The following is a 24,051-nucleotide window of genomic DNA, read 5'->3' as shown; positions in this document are numbered from 1 at the left end:
GACACAGGACGGGCCGGGCTGAGAGCAGAGCCCCACTTCTCCTTCTGAGGACGGAGAGGGAGCCTGACACAGGACGGGCCGGGCTGAGAGCAGAGTCCCACTTCTCCTTCTGAGGACGGAGAGGGAGCCTGACACAGGACGGGCCGGGCTGAGAGCAGAGTCCCACTTCTCCTTCTGAGGACGGAGAGGGAGCCTGACACAGGACGGGCCGGGCTGAGAGCAGAGTCCCACTTCTCCTTCTGAGGACGGAGAGGGAGCCTGACACAGGACGGGCCGGGCTGAGAGGCTGAGAGCACAGCCCCACTTCTCCTTCTGAGGACGGAGAGGGAGCCTGAAACAGGACGGGCCGGGCTGAGAGGCTGAGAGCACAGTGGCAAAAGTCCCCGCGCCCCAGGCCAGCTTTAGGGCCATAGAAGCCGCCAGAAACGATCGAGCCGGAGCAAGTGCCGGCCTCCAGGGGTGAGCTGAGGCCCGCCCTGCATGGGACGGCCGCCTGGTGGGGGCAGCCCTGTGTCCTAGAAAGATCTGGGGTGCTGAGTACAACACACACACTGACAGGGACCACTCACCTCCAAACGAAAGCAAAGCCATCACCTCTTCCACGGAATACAACTATGGATTATTCCAAACAATTAAGCCCAACTGCCCAGGCTGTTCCAGCTTCCGAGCTCAATGATTTGCTGCTTAGTTTCAAATTAAACAAATGTCTCTGGCAAATCCTCAGCTGGGCTGTGTGAAGCACAGATCGGAACGCCAGGCAGGTATGATGGGGAACAGGCTGCCAGTGCCCCCCGAGGACGTGCGATCTGTGCAGGTACCGTGGGGACTGGGTGGGATGGCGAACGTGCGACCATGCTCCTCAGGGGTGGGACGACGTGGACCCTGCATCTACCCCCAGGAACATGGGCCGGAGGGTGCCGGCCATCGACGCCTCCTGAGTCATCGAACACGTGAACTGTGGTCAGTGTGGCCAAGAAAGGGGCAGCAACGAATGTAAACGTGAGCGACCGCCTGCAGCTGGGGCTGGGGCTGGGGCTGGGGCTGGAGCTCTGCACAGCGCAGGACGAGGCCCCGGAACAAGGGGTATCAGCGAGGGCACCCCGGCTACCGCAGGTGTTTCCGATGGCTCGGCCTGGTGGCACGGGGCAGACCCACAGACACGTCATTACGATGGCTGACGGCCGGGCAGAGGAGGCTCCTCTTCTCCACTCCCCCCTCTCCCAAGTGCTCTTACGTTTTCAGATGCCTGGCAGATGTGGGCCTGTGCCAGCTCCGTGGCGATGGCTGCCAGGTGGGGCTGGAGGGCTTCTCGGGGGCAACCCTGCATGGCGGAGGCCAGCACCAGGAGGCTGGAGGCGGAGGGTGTCTTCTTCAGCGTCGATAAGATCAGCTTCAAAAACACCTCAGGGCTGACAAACGTCCCGACGAGCTCTGCGGATCTGGTACACTGCGAGAAACAAACATGAGAAAACTCAGAGCCAAACCCGAGGGTCTCAGCCGGGCTCCTGCCCTCGGCGCCGTGGCCTCCCAGACACAGCCGTGCACACACAGCCCCGCGTTAGGCCGAGTGAGTCCTTGGCACATGCTCAGAGCCCTCAGGAAAGGTACAAGAGTCCGGGTGTGGTCTCAGAACGTCCCTGAGGCCAGCAAGCCGGACACGCCTCCCAGGCAGTGAAGTCTGGCCCAAAGGATGCTGCGTCCCAGCTGCGGGGTTCACCGCACACCCCTCATCGGACGCCAGTGACCCAACCTTCCCACCACTAAGCTGATCAACACACACCAGCCCCTCTGCACCGTGGGATTCCACAGTGGATCACACACACACCAGCCCCTCTGCACCGTGGGATTCCACAGTGGATCACACACACACCAGCCCCTCTGCACCGTGGAAGCCCACAGTGGATCACACGCTCACCAGCCCCTCTGCACCGTGGAAGCCCACAGTGGATCACACGCACACCAGCCCCTCATCACTGTGGGATTCCACAGTGGATCACACACACGTCTCTCGTCCTCTCAGCCTCGCCCCTGTGTCTCTTGCTCTCCCGTAGGTTCCACAGAGGACTCCAGACAATTTTAAATTCGTGGTAGTTTTTGAAAAGTAGAAACATGACATGTAAATAATATGGAACCTGGAACGTTTACTTTAAATCAGTCACAGTGATTTAGATTTTTTTGTTTTATCTGAGACAGTGTCTCATTCCGTCGCCCAGGCTGGAGAGTAGTGGTGCAATCATAGCTCACTGCAGCCTCGAACTCCCGGGCTCAAGCGATCCTCCCACCTCAGCCTCCCAGGAGCTGGAACCACAGGTGCACGCCACTATGCCGGGCTAGTAACAGTGACCTGGACCACTAGAAGTAAAAGCTGCTGGCAAAGCTTCCTTGCAATGGAATTTAAGGTTCAAGATGAGGATATTTTGAACTGAAACCTCAAGTCAAAGCTTTAGTTGTTCTCCTGAGCACTAGGAAGCATCCTTGTGGGGTGGGTGTGAAGCCCTCATGGTGGTGACTGTCAGCACAGGGCATGGCCCGGCCTAGTGAGGAGGAGTGGCCTGAGCGCGGCCCACGGTGGTGACTGTCAGCGTAGAGCATGGCCCGGCCTAGTAAGGAGGAGTGGCCTGAGCATGGCCCACAGTGGTGACTGTCAGCACAGAGCATGGCCCACGGTGGTGACTGTCAGTGCAGGGTGTGGCCCGGCCTAGTGAGGAGGAGCGGCCTGAGCATGGGACTCCCTCGTGCATACCCACTGGTGCCGAGGCGATAACCACCAGCCGAGTGCGGACAGGCAGTGAGAAAGAGGACGGCACCAGGGACGCCACTCGCAGGACACCCGAAGTTGTGCCATCATCCCCCACCTGGGTGTCCCCCACAGCCCCTGCGAAGCCTGGAAGGGCCCTCGGGACAGCCCAGATGTCAATGCTGAACTCTGGGCATCTTGGTCCTGTGTCAGCAGCCCGGGCCCTGTCTGGCGCATGGCACGTTTACACAACACGTTTACACAACACGCACCCGGCACTGCATCCCCGAGTGTGCTTGAAAATGAGCATGAAGGTTCACCCTCAACACGCTGTTACCTACAGGTACAGAAAGCAGACCAGTGGTTCCCAGGGGCTGGGCGTGGGGAGGGCCTGCGGCCTGGGGGTGAGGGGAACGCTGTCTTGGCTGCAGTACAGCCTCGGGCCCTGCACACCACAGAGGCGGGATCTTAAGCTCGAGTTAGAGCTCCACGACCACGACTGGAATGCGGCCACTTACACTGTGGACCACGGCTGCCTCCTCATCGGTGCAGGCCTGGAACAGGGTCCGGAGGACAACCTCCAGGTGCTGCGTGGCGTGGTCCTCGGCGTGCAGCAGCAGCACCGGCAGCAGCTGTGCCGACTTCACTCGGGTCCCCACCACCCAGTCGGTGATGTCGTGGCATAGGGCGGGGAGGATCTTGGAGAGGTTCCTGAAGACGAGCTCCCGGCAGCCCAGCACAGGGCGACGCTCTGGAACGAAAAAGAGAAAGAAGAATGAGAAATTCACAAGCAAAACCTCAACAACTCAAGTTACCGCACGTCGCATTTAAGGGACACCTGTGAGTTTCAACCTCAACATTTCAAAACAAGACTTAGGGTGGACACAAAGCTGCCAAACGCCCCTTTTGTTGAGAATATTCACACAGGTGGTGCACGGCTGCAGTCCTAGCACTGTGGAGGCCAAGGCAGGTGGATCACTAGAGCCCAGGAATTCAAGACCAGCCTGGGCAACATGGCAGAGACCCCACCTCTATAAAAAACAGGAAGATTAGCTAGGTGCTGTGGTGCATGCCTGTGGTCCCAGTCCCAGCCACTCAGGAGGCTGAGGTGGCAGGATTGTGCCACAGCACTCCAGGCTGGGTGACAGAGCGAGACCCTGTCTCAAAAAACAAACACTTAGAGCCACAGAGATGCAAGCAACACACTTGCACTTGCCACACGTGCTGACGTGTATGATCAGAGACATGCCTGTGAAGCCGTCCCCATATGATCAGAGACATGCCTGTGAAGCCGTCCCCATATGATCAGAGACATGCCTGCGAAGCCGTCCCCATGTGATCAGAGAGACACGCCTGCGAAGCCGTCCCCATGTGATCAGAGAGACACGCCTGCGAAGCCGTACCCATGTGATCAGAGAGACACGCCTGTGAAGCCGTCCCCATATGATCAGAGAGACACGCCTGTGAAGCCGTCCCCATATGATCAGAGAGACACGCCTGTGAAGCCGTCCCCATATGATCAGAGAGACACGCATGTGAAGCCGTCCCCATATGATCAGACAGACACGCCTGCGAAGCCGTCCCCATATGATCAGAGAGACACGCCTGCGAAGCCGTCCCCATATGATCAGACAGACACGCCTGCGAAGCTGTCGGCATGGTGGGGGTGACAGCCGCGTCCTTTGCCCGGCTTCCTCTGCTCCTCTGCAGTGTGGCCCCCACGGCAGCCCGGCACCCCTGGATCTGCTTTCTGTCCCGTGACCGGGCTGCACTTTCTGGAGCTTGACACAAGTGGAAACCTGTCGTTCACTCTCCTCCCTTCTCCGCTTCTTTCACTCCGCTTGGTTTTCTGAGGTCCGCCTGTGCCCGCTCCTTTCTGAAGCTGAGAAGTGGCCTGTTCTGGGGAGATGCCAGTTTAGTGCCTGCTCCTCTGCGGAGAAGCATTCAAATGGTGTCCAGGGCAAGTCTGTGTGGCCTGTGCTTTCACTGTGCCGGGACAAATACCAGTGTGGAAGGGCTGGGCCACAGGGAAGGTGCACGTTTAACTGTTTTAGAAACTGTCCAACCATTTTCCAAAGTGTTTGAGCCAGTCCGTGCTCCTTCCCACTCTCAGCAGCATGTGGTACGCTCAGTCTTGAATTAAAACCAGTCTGAGAGGCACAGTGGCGTTTCCGTGTGCTTTTCCTTTGCATTCCCCAATGACTAACGACGCTGAGCATCTTCTTCATGGGCTTGTTTGCCACCTGTGTTATCTTCCCTGGTGAAGGGTCTTTCCAAATTGTTTTCTGCCCATTTAAAAAACTGAATTGTTTTCCTGCTGAGTTTCAAGAGCTCTTCCTATACTCTGCAAACAAATCCTTACATACATCATCTCCAAACATCTCAGTCTTTGGTTTGTCTTTTCGTTTTTTCAACAGGCCTTTGAAAGAGCAGAAGTGTTCATTCTGATGAAGTCCAGCACATCGCTTTACCCTGTTACAGAGCGTGCTTTTGAGGACGCACCCAGGGAAGTGTGGCCCGGCCCGCAGCCACGAAGCCTTCGTCCTACCTCTGCGGTCTTTTGAGGACGTATCCCGGGAAGTGTGGCCTGGCCCGCAGTGAGAAAGGCTTCATCGTCACTCTGCAGTCTTTTGAGGACGTATCCCGGGAAGCGTGGCCCGGCCCGCAGCCACGAAGCCTTCGTCCTAGCTCTGCGGTCTTTTGAGGATGTATCCCGGGAAGTGTGGCCTGGCCCGCAGCCACGAAGCCTTCGTCCTAGCTCTGCGGTCTTTTGAGGACGTATCCCGGGAAGCGTGGCCCGGCCCGCAGCCACGAAGCCTTCGTCCCAGCTCTGCGGTCTTTTGAGGACGTATCCCAGGAAGCGTGGCCCGTCCCGCGGTCATGAAGCCTTCGTCCTAGCTCTGCGGTTCTGAGCTTTACCTTCAGGTCCCTGACGCATCTGGGGTTAATTTTTTGACTCCAAGTTCACTTTCTGGTGTAGGAGTAATGCTACCATTATAGCATCCTTATTAAAAGATGCCATTAAATGGTCTTTGAGCCTTCATCAAGTCAGTGGTCCACGTGCGGGCGCCTGTTTCTGGACGCTCTCGTTCTGCTCATCGGTGTGAAAGCCAACACCACGCGGCCCCATGACTGTGGTTTTGTGGGTCCTGCACCCAGGCCCTGCTGCCATTCAGCCTCGCTCCTCCCCAGTGTTTCGGCAGCTGTGGGTCCTTTGCACGCCCATGAGAATTTCACAATCAGTTTGTGGATTTCTACAGAAAAGCCTTCAGGGACTTTGATGAAAATATTTTGATCTTAAAAATTCAGGCTGGGCACGGTGGCTCATGCCTGTAATCCCAGCACTTTGCGAGGCCAAGGCAGGCGGGTCACCTGAGGTCAAGAGTTCAAGACCAGCCTGACTAACGTGGTGAAACCCCGTCTCTACTAAAAATAGAAAAAATAAGCCAGTTGTGGTGGCAAGCGCCTGTAATCCCAGCTACTCGGAGGCTGAGGCAGCAGAATCACTTGAACCCAGGAGGTGGGGGTTGCAGTGAGCCAAGATCACGCCACTGCACTCCAGCCTGGGCAACAGAGTGAGACTCCATCTCAAAAAAAAAAAAAAAAAAAAAAATTCAGAACAACTGTAAAGATAGAAATGAAACCATGACATGTCAGGATTTAAAGGGTCTTTTTCTATTTTTAGAGGAAGGGTCTCACTCTGTCACCCAGGCTGGAGTGCAGTGGTACGATCACAGCTCACTGCAGCACTGACCTTCCAGGCTTAAGCAACCCTCCTACATCGGCCTCTCAAAGTGCTAAGATTACAGGTGTGAGCCACTGCACCCAGCCTACAGGGTATGTTTTAAGAAGAAGAACAGCTTGTACCAGGACACCCCATTTTTAACCTTTTTCTGGTTATTTTTCTGTTTTTATGCTGTATTATGGAATTAGTTCCAAATAATTAAAATTCTGCTGGCTGTTTAAATGATCTTCTCATTATTTTGTAAAAAACAAAAAAGCCAGGGTGCAAACACAACTCTCTTCGTTTTTTTTTGAAATGGAGTCTCGCTCTGTCACCCAGGCTGGAGTGCAATGGTGCGATCTCAGCTCACTGCAACCTTCGCCTCCCAAGTTCAAGCAATTCTCCATTCTCATGTCTCAGCCTCCTGAGTAGCTGGTACTACAGGTGCATGCCACCACACCTGGCTAAGTTTTGTATTTTTAGTAGAGATGCGGTTTCACCATGTTGGCCAGCCTGGTCTTGAACTCCTGACCTCAGTATTACAGGCATGCACCACCACGCCTGGCTGCACCTTTCTTCCTGATGACGATCCACTCTGGAAAGTTTGTAAAATGAGGGATGCGTGACCAAGAACAGCCAGGGAGGGGTCTGCTGACAGCTGAACCGAGCTTTGTGGGCACCTGGGCTTGTGGCTGTTTCCAAAGAAATACTGGCCGATGCTGGGCAGGGGTACCCAAGGCCTGGACACGGGCCGGGACTGGTTTGAGGCCTGTTAGGAACTGGGCCCCACAGCAGGAGGTGAGCAGATGGTGAAGGAGTGTGACCGCCTGAGCTCCACCTTCTGTCAGATCAGTGGCAGCATAAGATTCTCAGGAGAGGGCAAACCCTCCTGTGAACTGTGCGTGTGAGGGACCTGGGTTACGTGCTCCTTATGAGAATTGAATGTCTCATGATCTGAGGTAGAACAATTTCGACCTGAAACCATCCTGCTTCCTGCCCCACCCATGGAAACATTGTCTTCCACAAAACCAGTCCCTGGTGCCAAAATGGCAGGGGACCACTGGTTCTGGGTACAGTCAAGCATTGCTGAACGGTGGGGGTGTGTTCTGGGAAACACGTCATTGGGTGATTTCGTCGCTGCGTGAATGTCCTACAGTGACGTACACAAGCCTGGATGGCGCAGCCTCCTAGGTGCCTGGCTGTGCGATGCCTGGGCTGTGCAATGTAGCCTGTGAGGCTCCCAGGCCATGAACCTGTGCAGCAGGTGACTGCACTCAACACCCACCAACTGCAGCACCAGCACCGACGGCGAGTGTTTGTTTCCAGACACAGAAAAAGGAGAAATACAATGTTACTATCTGAGGGGACCACCCTCCTCCATGTGGTCCTTATGGACTCACAGCACATGGTTCTGAACATGGTTCTGAAGCCTGTTTTTCTATACTTAATATTATAGCAGACAGAAGCTGGGCACCGTGGCTCACACCTATAATCCCAGCACTTTGGGAGGCCGAGGCGGGTGGATCACCTGAGGTCAGGAGTTGGAGACCAGCCTGACCGACATGGTGAAACCTTGTCTCTACTAAAAATACAAAAATTATCTGGGTGCGGTGGCAGGCGCCTGTAATCACAGCCACTTGGGAGGCTGAGGCAGGACAGTAGTTGCTTGAACCTGGGAGTTGGAGGTTGCAGTGAGCTGGGATCGCACCACTGCACTCCAGCCTGGGTGACAGAGCGTCTGCCTTAAAAAAAGAAAAAGAAGTTCCTTCTTCTGTAACACCCCCGGCTAACTGAGAGTGGGCCAGTGCTCCACGTGTGGGACCTTGCTGGCTTCAAACGATGCTAACCAGCTTTTCCAGCCCGTTTGTACAACGTAACGTTTCTGACAATTTCCATTCAAGCTTCCATCTTTCCAAACACACGGATGAAACACATAAGCAAAGCAGAATGGGTGCGAGCTCCGAGGCAGAACAGGAGAATGGAGGGGGAAGGCTGTCACATGGCAGCATTCATCCACAGGGAACCCTGCTCACTTCTAAGTCAGGCTTTAAGAAGAGCCAACTCTGTCCTCCTGTGTGAAAAGCTCTGGCCAGCCACTCATCAGCACCAAGAGACGCTTTCCTTTACACTCAGGCATTGCCAAGGAAAACAATCTTAACAGAGGGATAATCTCAAAGCAGAAAGGACTCTGGAGCCGCTGTCACCAAGCCATCTGCTGCTGGCGGCTGGCAGTGCGATTGTCAGATACACACCAGGCGTGAATGTGTGCTTCCGTGTGAGAAGGGCACTCTGTTCAGGGAAGTGGCCGACTTGAGGACGGTAAGTGATGCCCTCCCAACCCTCCCAGCATGAAGCTTGGTTTTTAAGGCGGAGGTTTCAGTGCTGTTAATGGAAACTTACGTTGTGTCTGCAAAGCTAATGACAAATTATATGGTACGAATTATATTTCCACATGGTGTGTACCTTATTTTCTTAGGAAACAGGAAAACTGGACTCTGATGAAACTTCAGATCCAGGCCCATGTGAATTCCTTATTGATAGATCATTACCTCTGAGCACCACCTGTGTTAGCTGTGGTCTGAAAATATTACCAAACTTTGCCTGTTCACCCTCTCGGCAACCCAACCACACGGTTGGACTGTCCGTTCTTGCTGGTAGGACAAGAAACGGAGCCACTCATTGGCTCACTGGGTGCTCACAGAGCCACTGAGCCTGGCTCACCGCCTCTGGGTGCTGGGGATGGCAGCAGACAACTGCCCCTGGAGCGAGCGGTGAGGTGAGCACAGGGCCTGAGTCCACCGAGGAGAAGGAGCACCTCCACTGCGGTGGGGGCAGGAGGAAGCAGAGCAGGTGGGGTGGGGGGCAGCTGCCAGAGCTCTGAGGAGGGGAGCGGGAGCCGGAGCTGAGGCCCCGCTGTGGAGCCTGAAACAGTCTGATGAGGGACCTGCATCCAGGGCACGGCAGGGGTCCTCAAACTCTGCACTTGGAAACAGAGAACTCGATTTAATGGATAGCAGGTCTGAAGAGCCACCAAAGAAGATGTATGGGTGCATAGAAGCACAACACAGCACAGGAAAAGGCCCCAACGTCCTCTCATCAGGGAATCGCAAACTAAAACACCGTAGGCCAGCACTGCACACCAGCTGGACACACTAAAAACAGCAAACCCCACCAACACCATGTGCCAACAATGCACACTAGCCGGACACACTGAAAACAGCAAACCCCACCAACACCATGGGCCACCACCACTGCACACCAGCCAACACACTAAAAACAGCAAACCCCACCAACACCGTGTGCCAACACTGCACACCAACACCGTGTGCCAACACTGCACACCAACACCGTATGCCAACGCTGCACACCAACTGACACACTAAAAACAGCAAACTCCACCCCACACGCTGGCCTGACTGCAGCACCTGGAAATCTCGTCCAGTGCCCGTGGGGATGCGACATGGTGCGAAGGGTGTGGAAAACAGCATGTGGTGAGTTTCTAACAAAGTAAGGACTGTACCTGTGGCCCAGCAGCCCCACGCCTGAGTGTTTATCCAATAAAACACTCTCACAGAAACCAGTCTGCAAGTGTTTACATCAGCTTTACCTGTGATGGCCAAAAACTAGAAAGGACCCAAATACGCCCCTGCTGGTGACCAGATGGTCCATCCACGGGAGGGAACGTGACTCACGTGAAGAAGGAAAGTGCTGCAGACACAGGTGCCACACATGAGCCTCCAACACAGAGAGGAAGGAGCAGACGCCAGAGGCCACGCTCTCACGACCTCATGCACGTGACATCCTGGAAGGGACACACAGGACGCAGCCCACAGCAGCAGCGCCGGGGCTCAAGGGCAGTTCTGGGCGGTGATGCCCACATGTGGGGGACAGAGGCGGTGCTGCTCAAAACTCACAGAGCTGCAGCCCTGAAGGGTGAATGCAGTATGGTCCCGGTGGAAGGGATGTCACAGACCCTGGGCAGGGTGGACGGGGGTGGCAGAATGGTAAGAAGGACGTCACAGACCCTGGGCAAGGTGGGTGGTAGAAAGGGATGACAGAGACCCTGGGCAAGGCGGGTGGGGGGCGGCAGGACGGTAAGGAGGGCATCACAGACCCTGGGCTCGGCAGGTGGGGGAAAGGGACGACACAGACCCTGGGCAAGGCGGGCAGGGGTTGGCAGGACGGTAGGGAGGGCGTCACAGACCCTGGGCAAGGCGGTCGGGGGGCGGCAGGACGGTAAGGAGGGCGTCACAGACCCTGGGCAAGGCGGGCGGGGGAAAGGGATGACACAGACCCTGGGCAAGGCGGGCGGGGGTTGGCAGGACGGTAGGGAGGGCGTCACAGACCCTGGGCAAGGCGGGTGGGGGGCGGCAGGACGGTAAGGAGGGCGTCACAGACCCTGGGCAAGGCGGGCGGGGGTTGGCAGGACAGTAGGGAGGGTGTGACAGACCCTGGGCAAGGCAGGTGGGGGGCGGCAGGACGGTAAAGAGGGCGTCACAGACCCTGGGCAAGGCGGGTGGGGGGCGGCAGGACGGTAAGGAGGGCGTCACAGACCCTGGGCTCGGCAGGTGGGGGAAAGGGACGACACAGACCCTGGGCAAGGCGGGCGGGAGGCAGCAGGACGGTAGGGAGGGCGTGTGCTTGGCAATACAAGGCCAATGCAAAGTTCTGAGGAAGGGACTCAAATAATCTTCTGATCTGACATTTAAAATACTGTAGAAAAAAATCTGAGAAATCGCATTTAAAATTCAAATCTACAGACTGAAGAAAAGTAATTTGAGGAGAAAATGCCAAAAATCTAACACAACGTAGTGCTTATGCCACTGACTCTGACTGTCATTCAATTCTAAATTTACTCCGCTCTACTGGAAACAAAAATTCTGTGCCTAACGACACTCCCTATGCCTCGGCACAGATACACTATAACTGTGTTGCTGCAATTATCAGTCAGGAACATTCCCAAGTCCTTGAACCAATTCTAAATCAGGCAGCCTTGAAAGCCTGTGTTTCCACCACAGGGAGGAAGCCCCTTCCGGGAACCGACTAGCAGGGCCAGACAGTTCGTGGGGGCAGGGCAGGATGGGTACCTACATGTGTACATGTGCACACACGTGTGTACGTGTGAGGATATGCATGTACACACGTGTGCAGATGTGTGTGCAGATATGTGTGTACGTGTGTGTGAGAATATGCACGTATACACGTGCGCACAGGTGTGTGTGCGTGCAGATACGTGTGTACACGTGTGCCAGGATATGCATGTAGACGTGTGCACACAGATGTGCGTGTGTGTGCGGATACGTGTGTACGCGTGTGCGAGGATATGCATGTAGACGTGCGCGCGCAGGTGTGCGTGTGTGTGTGCGGATATGTGCGTACGCGTGTGTGAGGATATGCATGTAGATGTGTGCGCAGGTGTGCGTGTGTGTGCGGATACGTGTGTACGCGTGTGTGAGGATATGCATGTACACGTGTGTGCGCAGGTGTGTGTGTGTACATGTGCATACACGTGAATATGTGTATGTGTGTTTGCATATGTGTGTGCGCCTCACTCCGTCTTCTCCCTTACCGCATTCCAAGGATCGTAGATCGTACCTTCCAGAAACAGTCCCCTCGACCCCCCGCCTCCCTCTCCGGTGCACAGCGGGAAGGACGGGCCCCTCCTGGGTCTTGGGGACGGCCGTTCCTGCCCCACTGACACCTGAAGGGTCTTCCACTGGCTTCTCAGTGAGCACGTGGAGAACGATTTGCCACGCAGCTTGGGCTCCGTGTAGCATGAATTAGGCAGACGGGCTGGACCCTCTCTAAGGGGCAGCATTTCCTCATCGGTGAGGAAAGCCCAGCTGAAATCGCCAGGAGCAAACAACCCACAGCTTAGCTTCTAGGTCCGACCAGCGCAGAAGCCCACCCCAGGCGGCTGGAGGGAGAGGCACTGACAGAGAACCACAGCACGTGTGGGATTCCACTCCCATCACTGGTGCAGAGACAGAGTGTGAGTTCAACAGTGAGTTCGTAAGCGGCCTCGTGTCTAAGTTCCACATTTTAAAACAGATTGAGTGGTCCAGACGTGGTGGCTCACCTCTGTAATACCAGCACTTTGGGAGGCTGAGGCGGGCGGATCACCTGAGGTCTGGAGTTCGAGACCACCCTGGACAACATGGTGAAACCCCGCCTCTATTAAAAATACAAAATTAGCTGGGTGTGGTGGTGCATGCCTGTAATCCCAGCTACTTGGGAGGCTGAGGCAGGAGAATCGCTTGAACCTGGGGGTTGGAGGTTGCAGTGAGCCGAGACTGAGTCATTGCACTCCAGCCTGGGCAACAAGAGTGAAACTGCCTCAAAAAAAAAAAAAAAAAAAAGATCGAGCGTTCTCACTGGCTTCACTCCAACAGAACAAACCTTGCTTGCAACTAATTTCTGTGCCTTTTCCAAACACGTGTGCTTTCCCTGTACAGCAACTGTGCAGCGTGGGGTGGGACTGCTAGGTGGAGAATGCCGACTGGGAGGAAAAGCAACTCTGTGATTCGCAGGCTCGGGAGGAGCCACAGCTCTGTAGGTGTGGATTTAACAGGGCACCAAACATCAATACCAGACATGAGAAACTGTTTTGTTTTTTTTTTTAAACAGGGTCTCGCTCTGTCACCCAGGCTGGAGTGCAGGGGTGTGGTCATAGCTCACCACAGCCTCAACTTCCTGGACCCAAGCGATCCTCCCACCTCAGCCTCTGGAGCAGCTGGGATACAGGCGTGCACCACCACGCCCAGCTAATTTGTTTTGTTTTTGTTAAAATATTTGTAGAGTCGGAGTCTTGCTGTGTTGCCCAGGTTGGTCTCCAACTCCTGGGCTCAGGTGATCCTCCCACCCTGGCCCCCCAAGTAGTTGGGATACAGGCGTGAGTTACTGTGCCCGGCCAAGAAGCTGCTTTAATGCTGTATTTGACAGACCACATTTCCCTCCAAGACCTGACCCCGGGCTACTTCAGTGCCTGAACTACGCCAGGGAGGTGACATGGGAAGTAAGTTGAGGCTGCAAATCTCTCAGGGCATCTGACTCGGGCTGGGCATGTGATTTGGGCTGGGCATGTGATTTGGGCTGGGCATCACATTTGGGCTGGGCATCTGATTCGGGCTGGGCATCTAATTTGGGCTGGGCATCTGATTTGGGCTGTGCATCTGAATGATTTGGGCTGGGCATGTGATTCGGGCTGGGCATCTCATTTGGGCTGGGCATGTGATTCGGGCTGTGCATCTCATTTGGGCTGGGCATCTGATTTGGGCTGTGCATCTGAATGATTTGGGCTGGGCATCTGATTTGGGCTGGGCATGTGATTTGGGCTGGGCATGTGATTTGGGCTGGGCATCTTATTTGGGCTGGGCATCTGATTTGAGCTGGGCATCTGATTTGGGCTACACTTCACCTACTTTTTGTCCTCGTCAGTGCGTATCTATTATTCACTTTTAAGAAGATGCCCCGCAGATAGACTCCAGTGATGAAAGCACCTGACCGCGCACAAGTGCAAGACACTCAGCCCAGCGAGAGGAGGGGGGTTTCTAAACAGACGAAGCCCGAGGTGGCCAGCAGCGTGGCAGAGCAAATGTGTTGGGGCCGGACCTGGGAGCCTCCACTCAGACTCAGCCAGACCTGCTGGGCTCTGCGGAGAGACACACATGGGTGCCCGCAACATGGCCAGGGAGCAAATGTGGGAAGGGCGCGGAGGCCACGCAGCAGGGGACCCTGTTCCCTGGTTGGAAATCATGTGGAACCATGAAGACCTCACCTCATCTGTAGCCCTCGTGCTGAGCTCTGTCTTGGTGAAATGATGAGCCCCTCATCCTACTGTTTCCAACGTCCCCCAACCACCAGCAGAGCTGCCCAGGAACCCAGAGTCCAATGCACCTTTGTGTGCACAGCCAAGGGAGGGGGGTGGACGCCGTCTAGCAGTGCGCTGGACACTTTCAGAAGCTCATGGCCTTTTTAAAATAAAGCTGGCCAGAGGAGGGGAGAGGTCACTGCGAGGCGCATGGGGGCTCCCCAGATGCTGAGGAGAGACGTGCTCTGCCCAGGATGCAGGGAGGTCCCAGGTGCCCGGGATGCAGGAGTCCCAGCCCAGTGGGGAGACGCCTGCACCTTTCCGACACAGCCGCCTGGGCTCAGAACTGCAAGAGCTGAAGCTTCCTTCAGGCTCAGAAGCCCCTTTCCCACCCAGCAAGGGCACGCCTCCTGGCGCTCCCCTCTGCCGCGGTCACTCACCATGTGGAGGGTAATGGGGTGGGGTGGGAGGGGCAAAGTCCAGCTTGTCCTTCAGGTCCTCCTCATTCTCCTTCTGCCACTGCAGGCCAACATCCTCCCAGAGGCTGGCAGCCAGCTGCCTGCGGCACAAAAGACAGACAACAGCGGCTCAGGGCAGGGCACGCAGGGGAGGGCCCTGCAAGTTCCCAGGGACACCCAGGAGGCCGCGGGGCTGCGCCAGGACACGGGTTGCCCAAAGACCCCATCGCGTGAGAGCGGGAAGCTCCCCAACCCCAGAAAAGGTGGACCAGAAATTCCACTTCATCTTGTGAGCACTCTATTGACAGTACACAATGGGGGCCATCTGATCTCTGTCCATGTACTCAGTCAAACGTTAAAAAGATGGGAATGACGTTTACAAAACTAGAGGCCTTCTGTACGGCACATCCTCTCGGAGCACAGGGACGAAGGGACACCAGCAGGTTTCTGTGACAGATTCTGAGCGAAGAGAAACCACCACTGCTATACATGACCGTTTAGGAAGACAAGTCCCGTGGCCGCCTGCCCACGTACCTGACCTCGGGCACCTCGTCGTTGAGGCTACTGAGCAGCAGAGGGATGAGCTTGTGGAAGAAGGAGTAACGGTCACGCAGATGCAGCAGCCAGCCGCCAACCACGGAGGCCACCGCCCGCCGGACCTGCGCATGAGAGGAAGGGATAAGGATTCATGTAGGCAACGGGGATGCCGGGGTGGACGCCATGGTGCGGCTCTGAGTGCTGCCATATGGACGCTGCCTGAGGCAGAGGCACGGCCAGGTCCTGGGCCACCCACCACCACCTGGATGCCATCCCCAAGGCAGAGGCGTGGGGCCAGGGTCCTGAGCGCCACCAAGCCTGGGTCCCAGCCAGCTCTGCCAGGCCCCCCTGGCTGGGCCGGAGAGGAATGCTGCTGTTCTGCAGGCTCACGCACACGTCCCCCGTGCCCCGGCCTGGTCCTATTGGCGAGAGCAGGCTCCCACCTGCTGCCTGAGCCGTGCCGCGTGTTCAAAGTCTTCTGCATGAAAACCTCCTGGCCAGCTGGACCTGTCTCACCCTGGGTGCTTGGTGAGCTGTGGCTACAGCAAGTGTGGCGCACCGTGGCCATACCTCAAAGGCGTCTGGTCCTAGAGCCCAGGGACTCTGGAGGAAACCAGTAGGGTCCCCGGTTCTGCTGCTGGGTGTCTGAAGAGGGAGCACAAGGGCCTCTGCCTACCTTGCCTATGTGGGCGGAAGAAACCAGCTTAACACACACCAGGTGCCCTAGCCAAGCTCCCAAAGGGCAATGCCTGAGATGGGGACCAGCACCAACACTCCTTAAAGGGAAGTGGGAACGGCCAGGAAAAAGCCGGGTGAGGAAGCGGTGTGGCTGAAGCCAGCCGCAGACTGATCCTGGGAGCTCTGGGGTGTGAACGAGCTACAGAGCTGTCCCCTGTGAAGCCAGGGGTCGACTCCGTGGTGCCATCAGTCCCTGGCTGGGCTGTGGGGAGCAGGAGCCTCATCCCTCCTGACACTTTGGATGAAGCGTCTCTGCCCAGCCATGCACCATTAGCAATAGCGCTCACTGCCAGTCGTAGGTGCAGGGGACCCGAGCGGCAGCTGTGCCCATGGTGTGGTCACTCGCTGGGACTCAGAGGAGGGGCTGCTCCACCCCGGCTCCAACAAGGCCCAGAGCCAAGCAGATGCACCTAGGATCTGCCCCTGCCGGCCTGGGACCTGGGCCCTGGCCTGACTGCTCCAAAGTTCATTCCCACCTGGAAGATGGGAAAGAATGACCGACAGGGCTCATCACTAAGGTCCCATGAGGGGTGGGCAAGTTCACACAAGGAGAGGCCCGTTGTGCCTGACTCCCGCTGCCCGTGCGGTGTGCACAGGCGACTCGCGGCGTGCGAGCAGCAGGGAAGCGTGCAAGGGGACACAGGAACGTGTGGTGCGTTTGCCAGGGTTATTAACTGACACAGGGCCTTACTAGCAATCACAAATACAAGTACCCAGATAACAACTAAGAGAAACCCAAATCAGCTCCACGGCCACTCCACCACCTGGCTAGAGAGTCCCCACAGAACAAGCTGTCGCTGTCGTCTTCACACATGGAGCCGGCGGGTCTCTAGCAGAGACACCCCAGGGTTTAATGCAGTCAACAGGCACCAGTCACGGCCGCACCTGCCACGACGCTAATCCAGGTGAGTGGCAAACTCCAAGCTCAGCCAGTGCCATGTGCTGAGATGCTGGAAAGCCTGTTGTGCAGAGGGCGTGGCTGAGACAAGCCAGACTGCAGCCAGCCCCGAGCCCAAACAGGTGTACAGTGATGGGGCCCTCTCCGGGAGACGGGCAGGCTTCCAGGGCCACATGGCAAGGCCTGAGCACACTCTGCCCCAGGCCAGCAGCCAGGGAGCAGTCTGAACTCGCTGGGTTTGGCCTCGCTGCTTTCTCCTCCCTGACCTCCTGCATGTGTGCCAGGGTCTCTGTGAGGCCCTGCCCAGGATGGCCACCTGCCCGTCAGAACCCACAGATAAGCTTCTTTTGCAGAAAGGAGCTTCAAACATCTTACCTCATAGCAAGGACGGCTACAGGGCCGGGATTTGGGGCTGCTCCTGAGTCTCACGGACTGCCACCTTTTCTATCAGTCTCTACTTAGTATCATAAGAAACCTGCAAATTCCAATTAGCATGAGACGAATTATCCCTTTTCTTTTAGTTCAAAAACAGCACTGAACACCAAACTGCCATGTAAGAGTTTAAAAAAGCAGGAAGTTTTTCAATTTTTTTTTCTAAAAAGTAAAATAAATGGATTAAAAGCCTTCCCAACACGGATGGGTACAAACAAGCCCAGACTGCAAAGATGACAGTAAATACCTAGCGAGATAGACCAACAGCCACAAGCATCAGGAGCATCCAGGAAAACATGACCTCACCAAGTGAACTAAGTAAGGCAATGGTGACCAATCCCGGGGTGACAGGGATAGGTGACCTTTCAGACAGAAAACTCAAAATAGCTGTTTGAGGAAGCCCAGCAAAATCCAAGATAACATGGAGAAAGAATTCAGAATCCTATCAGAGAAATTAACAAAGACTGAAATAATTAAAAAGCATCAAGCAGAAATTCTGGCATAGAAAAATGCAATTAGCATACTGAAGAATGCATCGGAGCCTCTCAACAGCAGAACTGACTATGTGGAAGAAAGAATTAGTGAGCAGCTTGAAGACGGGCTATTTGAAAATAGCCCAGAGAAGACAAAAGAAAATACACAGAGAAGACAAAAGAAAAAAGAATAGAAAGAATGAAGCACATGTACAGGATCTGGAAAATAGCCTCAAAGGGGCAAATCTAAGAGTTCCTGGCCTTCAAAAGCAGGTAGAGAGAGAGGAATTGGGATAGAAAGTTTACTCAAAGGGATAATATCAAAGAATTTTCCAAACCTAGAAAGAGATACCAGCACTCAAGTACAAGAAGGCTACAGAACACCAACCAGATTTAACCCAATAAAACTACCTCAAGACATTTAACAATCAAACTCCCAAAGATCAAAGATGAAGAAAGGGTTCTAAAAGCAGCAAGAGAAAAAACAACAAATCACATACAACGCATCTCCAGTACGCCTGGCAACTACTTCTCAGAGGAGACCTCACCAGCCAGGAGACAGTGGCTTGGCATATTTAAAGTGCTGAAGGAAAGTAAACTTTTACCCTAGTATATCCAGTGAAAAATCCTTCAAACATGAAGGAGACAGACTTTCCCAGGCAAACAAAAACTGAGGAATTTCATCAACATCAGACCTGTCCTACAAGAAATGTTAAAGAGGGTTCTTCAATCTGAAAAATAAGGATGCTGAGGAGCAATAAGAAATCATCTAAAAGGATAAAACTCAGTGGTAACAGTAAGCACACAGAAAAACAGAATGTTGTAACACTGTAACTGTGATGTGTAAACTACTCACATCTTGACTAGAAAGACTAAAAGATGAACCTATGAAAAATAACTAACTGGCTGGGCGCAGTGGCTCACTCCTGTAATCCCAGCACTTTGGGAGGCCGAGGTGGGTGGATCACCTGAGCTCAGGAGTTCGAGACAAGCCTGGCCAACATGGTGAAACCTTGTCTCTACTAAAAATACAAAAATTAGCTGGGTGTGGTGGTGGGTGCCTGTAGTCCCAGCTACTCGGGAGGCTGAGGCAGGAGAATCGCTTGAACCTGGGAGGTGGAGGTTGCAGTGAGCTGAGACGGTGCCATTACACTCCAGCCTGGGTGACAGAGCGAGACTCCATCTCAAAAATAAAATAATAAAAATAAATAAATGAATAAAAATAAAAATAACTACAATAACTTTTCAAGACAAAGATATAAGTAAAAACAACAAAAAGTTAAAAAGCAGAGGGGATAAAATTAAGGTATAGAGTTTTTATTCATTTTTTTCTTGGCTTGCTTGTTTTTGCAATCAGTGTTCAGCTGTCATCAGTTTAAAATAATGGGTTATGTTATTTGCAAGCCTCATGGTAACTTCAAATGAAAAATGCTACAACAGATACACACACACACAAAAAGAAATTAAAACATACCACCAGAGAAAATCATCTTCATAAAAAGGAAGACAATAAGGCAAGAAGGAAGGAGGAGCAGACCACGAAACAACCAGAAAACAACAAAACGGCAGGAGTAAGTCCTTACTTATCAATAACAACATTGAACGTAAGCAGAGTAAACTCTCCATTCAAAAGACAGAGCAGCTGAATGGGTAAAGAAAAACAGGACCCAGCTATCTGTTGCCTACAGGAAATACATGTCACCAAAAAGGCACACGTAGGCTGAAAATAAAGGGATGCAAAAAAAGATATTCCATACAAATGGAAAGCAAAAAAGAACAGGAATAGCTATACTTAGACAAAACAGATTTCAAGACAAAAACTATATTAAGAGACAAAGATCATCATATAATGATAAAGGAGTCAACTCAGCAAGAGGATCTAACAACTTTAAATATATATGCACCCAACACTGGAGTATCCAGATATATAAACCAAATATTACTAGAGCTAAAGAGAGAGACAAACTCCAACACAGTAACAGCTAGAGGCTTCAATGCCTCACTTCCAGTATTGGACAAATCATCCAGAGAGAAAATCAACAAAGAAACATCAGACTTCATCTGCTCTATAGACCTAATGGACCTCACAGGTATTTACAGAACATTACATCCAACAGCTACAGAATACACATTCTTCTCCTCAGCACACAGATCATTCTCAAGGACAGACCATATGTTAGGCCACGAAACAAGCCTTAAAATGTGAAACTAGAAATTAATAACAAGAACTTTGGAAACTATACAAATACATGGAAATTAAATAATATGCTCCTGAATGACCAGTGGGTCAATGAAGAAATTAAGAAGGGAATTTTAAAAATTCTTAAATGAAAATGGAAGCACAATACGCAAAAACAGCAAAAGCAGCACTAAGAGGAAAGTGTATAGCAATTAGCACCTACATCCAAAGAGCAGATAACTTCAAACAGCAACCTAACACTGCATCGCAAAGAACTAGGAAAGCAAGAGCAAACCAAACCCAAAGTTAGTAGAAGACAAGAAATAAGAGCAGAAATAAATGAAATTGAAATAAAAAAAATACAAAAGACCAACAAAATGAACAGTTAGATTTTTGGACAAGCAAAATCAACACATCTTTAACCAGACTAAGAAAAAGAGAAGACCCAAATAAATAAAATCAGAGATCAAAGAGGACATTACAAACAACTGATACCACAGAAATTCAAAGCATCATTAGAGACTGTGAGCAACTACACCGTGAGCAATGACATGGTGAGCTGTGACACTCTGAGCAGCTACACCATGAAGAAAACCATGAGCAACAATATGAGCAACTACAATATGAGCAACGACACTGTGAGCAATGACAGTGAGCAGCTACACTGTGAACTACACTGTGAGCAATGACATAGTGAGCAGCGACATTGTGAGCAGCTACACCATGAAGAACAACACCATGAGCAATATGAGCAACGACACCACGAGCAGCTACACCGTGAGCAGCTACACCATGAACTACACCATGAGCAATGATATCATGAGTGGCGACACTGTGAGCAGCTACACCATGAAGAACAACACCGTGAGCAACAATATGAGCAACTACAATATGAGCAATGACACCATGAGCAACACTGTGAGCAGCTACACCGTAAGCAACTACACTGTGAGCAACTATACTGTGAGCAACTATATGCCAATAAATTGGAAAACCTAGAAGAAATGGATAAATTCCTAGACACATACAACCTACCCAGATTAAATCATAAATCCAAACCTTGAACAGACCAGTAACAAGTAATGATATTGAAGCCGCAATGAAAAGCCACCGAGCAAAGAAAAGCCCGGGTCGTGATACTTCACTGCCAAATGTTATCAAACATTTAAAGAACTAATGTCACTCCTACTCAAACTATTCCAAGAAATAGAAGAGGAAGGAATACCTCCAAACTTAATTTACGAGGCCAGTACTACCCTGATACCAGAACCAGACAGATGCAATCGAAAAAGAAAACTACAGGACAATATCCCTGATGAACACTGACGCAAAGTTTCCACTATTTCAACAGCACATGAGAAAGATCATTTGTCATGACCAAGTGAGATTTATTCCAGGAATGCAAGGATGGCTCAACATACACAAATCCATCAACGTGACACATCATATCGGCAGAATGAAGGACAAGAACTACGTGATTATTTCAATTGATGCTGAAAAGTATTGATAAAATTCAACATCCCTTCATGATAAAAATCTTCAAAAAACTGGGTATAGAAGGAACACACCTCAGTACATTAAAAGCCATACACGAGACTCACAGCTAGTATCACATTGAATGGGGAAAAATTGAAAGCCTTTCTTCTAAATCTGGAGCAAGACAAGGATGCTCGCTTTCACCACCGTTAGTCAACACAGTACTGGAAACTCTAGCTACAACAATTAGACAAGAGAAATAAAGGGAATCCAAATTGAAAAGGAAGATAATTATTCTTGTTTGCAAATGATATAATCTTCCATTTGGAAAAACCTAAAGATTCCACAAAAAACCTATTAGAACAGATAAACAAATTCAGTAAAGCTGCAGGATACAAAATCACCAAAAAAGCCCCAGTAGCATTTCTACATGCCAGCAGTGAACAAATCTGAAAAAGAAATCAAGAAAGTAATTCCATTTACAATAGCTACAAACAAAATAAGATACCTAGGAATTAACCAAAGAAGTGAAAGATCTCTACAATGAAAACTATAAGGCCAGGCGCAGTGGCTCACGCCTGTAATCCCAGCACTTTGGGAGGCTGAGGCGGGCGGATCACGAGGTCAGGAGATCGAGACCATCCTGGCTAACATGGTGAAACTGTCTCTACTAAAAACACAAAAAATTAGCCAGGTGTGGCGGCAGGCGCCTGTAGTCCCAGCTACTCGGGAGGCTGAGGAAGGAGAATGGCGTGAATCTGGGAGGCGGAGCTTGCAGTGAGTGGAGATCGCGCCACTGCACTCCACCCTGGATGACAGAGCGAGACTCTGTCTCAAAAAAAAGAAAGAAAACTGTAAACCACTGATGTGAGAAAACTGAAGAGGACACACACAAAAAATGGTAACATACTCCATGGACTGGAAGAATCAATATTGTTAAAATGTCCATACTACTCAAAGCAATTTACAGACTCAATGCAATCCCTATCAAAATACCAATGACATTCTTCACAGAAATAGAAAAAATAATCCTAAAATTTATATGGAACCTCAAGACGCTGAATAGCCAAAGCCATCCTGAGCAAAAAACAAAACAAGACAAAAACAAACAAAAAACTGGAGGGATCACATTACCTGACTTCAATTTATACTACAGAGCTACAGTAACCAAAACAGTATGGCACTGGCATAAAAAATTTATATTACAGAGCTACAGTGACCAGAACAGCATGGCACTGGCATAAAAAATTTATACTACAGAGCTACAGCAACCAGAACAGCTTGGCACTGGCATAAAAACAGACACACAGACCAATGGAACAGAATAGAGAACTCAGAAATTAAATCCATACATTTACAGTGAACTTATTTTGACAAAGCTGCCAAGGACATACCTTGGGGAAAGGACAGTTTCTTCAATAAATGGTGCTGGGAAAACTGGATCTCCATATGCAGAAAAATGAAACTGGACCCCTATCTCTTGCCATGTACAAAAATCAAATCAAAATGGATTAAAGACCTCAATCTAAGACCTCAAACTATGAAACCACTAAGAGAAAACATTGGGGAAACTCTCTGGGACATGGCCTGGGCAAATGGGATCACATCAAGTTAAAAAGCTTCTGCACAGCAAATAAAACAATCAACAGTGAGGAGACGACCCATAGGATGGGAGCAAACAGCTGCACAAATACCCATTTGACAGGGGACTGACAACCAGAATCCATAAGGAGCTCAAACTCAATAGAAAAAAATCTAATAACCCGATTTAAAAATGGACAGATCTGAATAGACATTTCTCAAAAGGCATACAAATGGCAAACAGGTACTTGGCAGGAACTTGACAAACACTCATCTCTGAAAAGCTGTCCATGTATCCCCAGCCTCTTGTTCCCGGAAGGTCCCTCTAAACAAGAACAGGCCTCACCAGCGGCACACATCGAGCAGGAAAACTGCAGCAAAGCTGAGCAGCTGCCGACTGCAGGCCTGGCGACAACCAGGGCACCCCTGCAGGACGAAGTCCATGAGCCACCCACCTGAGGGCGGCACAGGGCAGTTTGTTCAGGGCCTGCTTCACAACGGCACGGCCATACATCCGTCCTGCCTGCCTCGCCGGGATTCTGGGTGTGGTCAGTGTCCTGGGCTCGGAGCTGCAGTCATGTGAGCATGGGGAGATGCATTAGGCCCTGCTGCACTGGGACACCCCCTTTCCACAACTTCAGACACCATCCCGGGGCCTAAGGCTACAGGGCGGCTAGACCGCCCATGTCCTGATCTTGCTCTGAGGCTCACCTGGCTGTGCTACCTGAGTGAGCTCTGAGGCCTCTGAGCCTTGTGAGGGGGAGACGAAGTTATTTCTGGGCCCTTCCAGTGAAGTTCAATGATTTAAGCCGAGTCTAGCAGGCTGCTGGAAGGTTTCCTATGAGTCAGAAGGCAGTCAGGACCTTCTGTGCAGAGAGGATGGGGTCCCAGGGCACCAGTCCCTGGGTTGTTGAGGGGGTGGAGGTGTCTGCAAGGAGCCCACAGTGAGCTCCAGGACGGGGTCGCAGGGCTGATCAGAGTAAAAGCAGCAGCACCGTAACTCCACAC

General features: G+C 52.1%; 1 protein-coding gene across 1 annotated transcript in view; it reads right to left on the bottom strand.

Annotated features, from left to right (window-relative positions):
* DNAAF5 (dynein axonemal assembly factor 5) overlaps positions 1 to 24,051 on the bottom strand; it is a 62,388-nt gene that overhangs the window by 31,436 nt on the left and 6,901 nt on the right. Inside the window, exons 3-6 of the mRNA XM_054494874.2 lie at positions 15,264 to 15,388; positions 14,712 to 14,830; positions 3,256 to 3,488; positions 1,235 to 1,447 (exon numbers count right to left, since the gene is read on the bottom strand). Of these exons, the coding sequence (XP_054350849.1) occupies positions 1,235 to 1,447; positions 3,256 to 3,488; positions 14,712 to 14,830; positions 15,264 to 15,388 (690 nt within the window). The remainder of the gene's footprint in view (positions 1 to 1,234; positions 1,448 to 3,255; positions 3,489 to 14,711; positions 14,831 to 15,263; positions 15,389 to 24,051) is intronic.

Source organism: Pongo pygmaeus, chromosome 6, assembly GCF_028885625.2.
Source record: "Pongo pygmaeus isolate AG05252 chromosome 6, NHGRI_mPonPyg2-v2.0_pri, whole genome shotgun sequence".
Lineage (NCBI taxonomy): Eukaryota > Metazoa > Chordata > Mammalia > Primates > Hominidae > Pongo > Pongo pygmaeus.
Note: the sequence above shows the minus strand (reverse complement) of the source record. Positions and strands in the feature narration are given on the sequence as shown.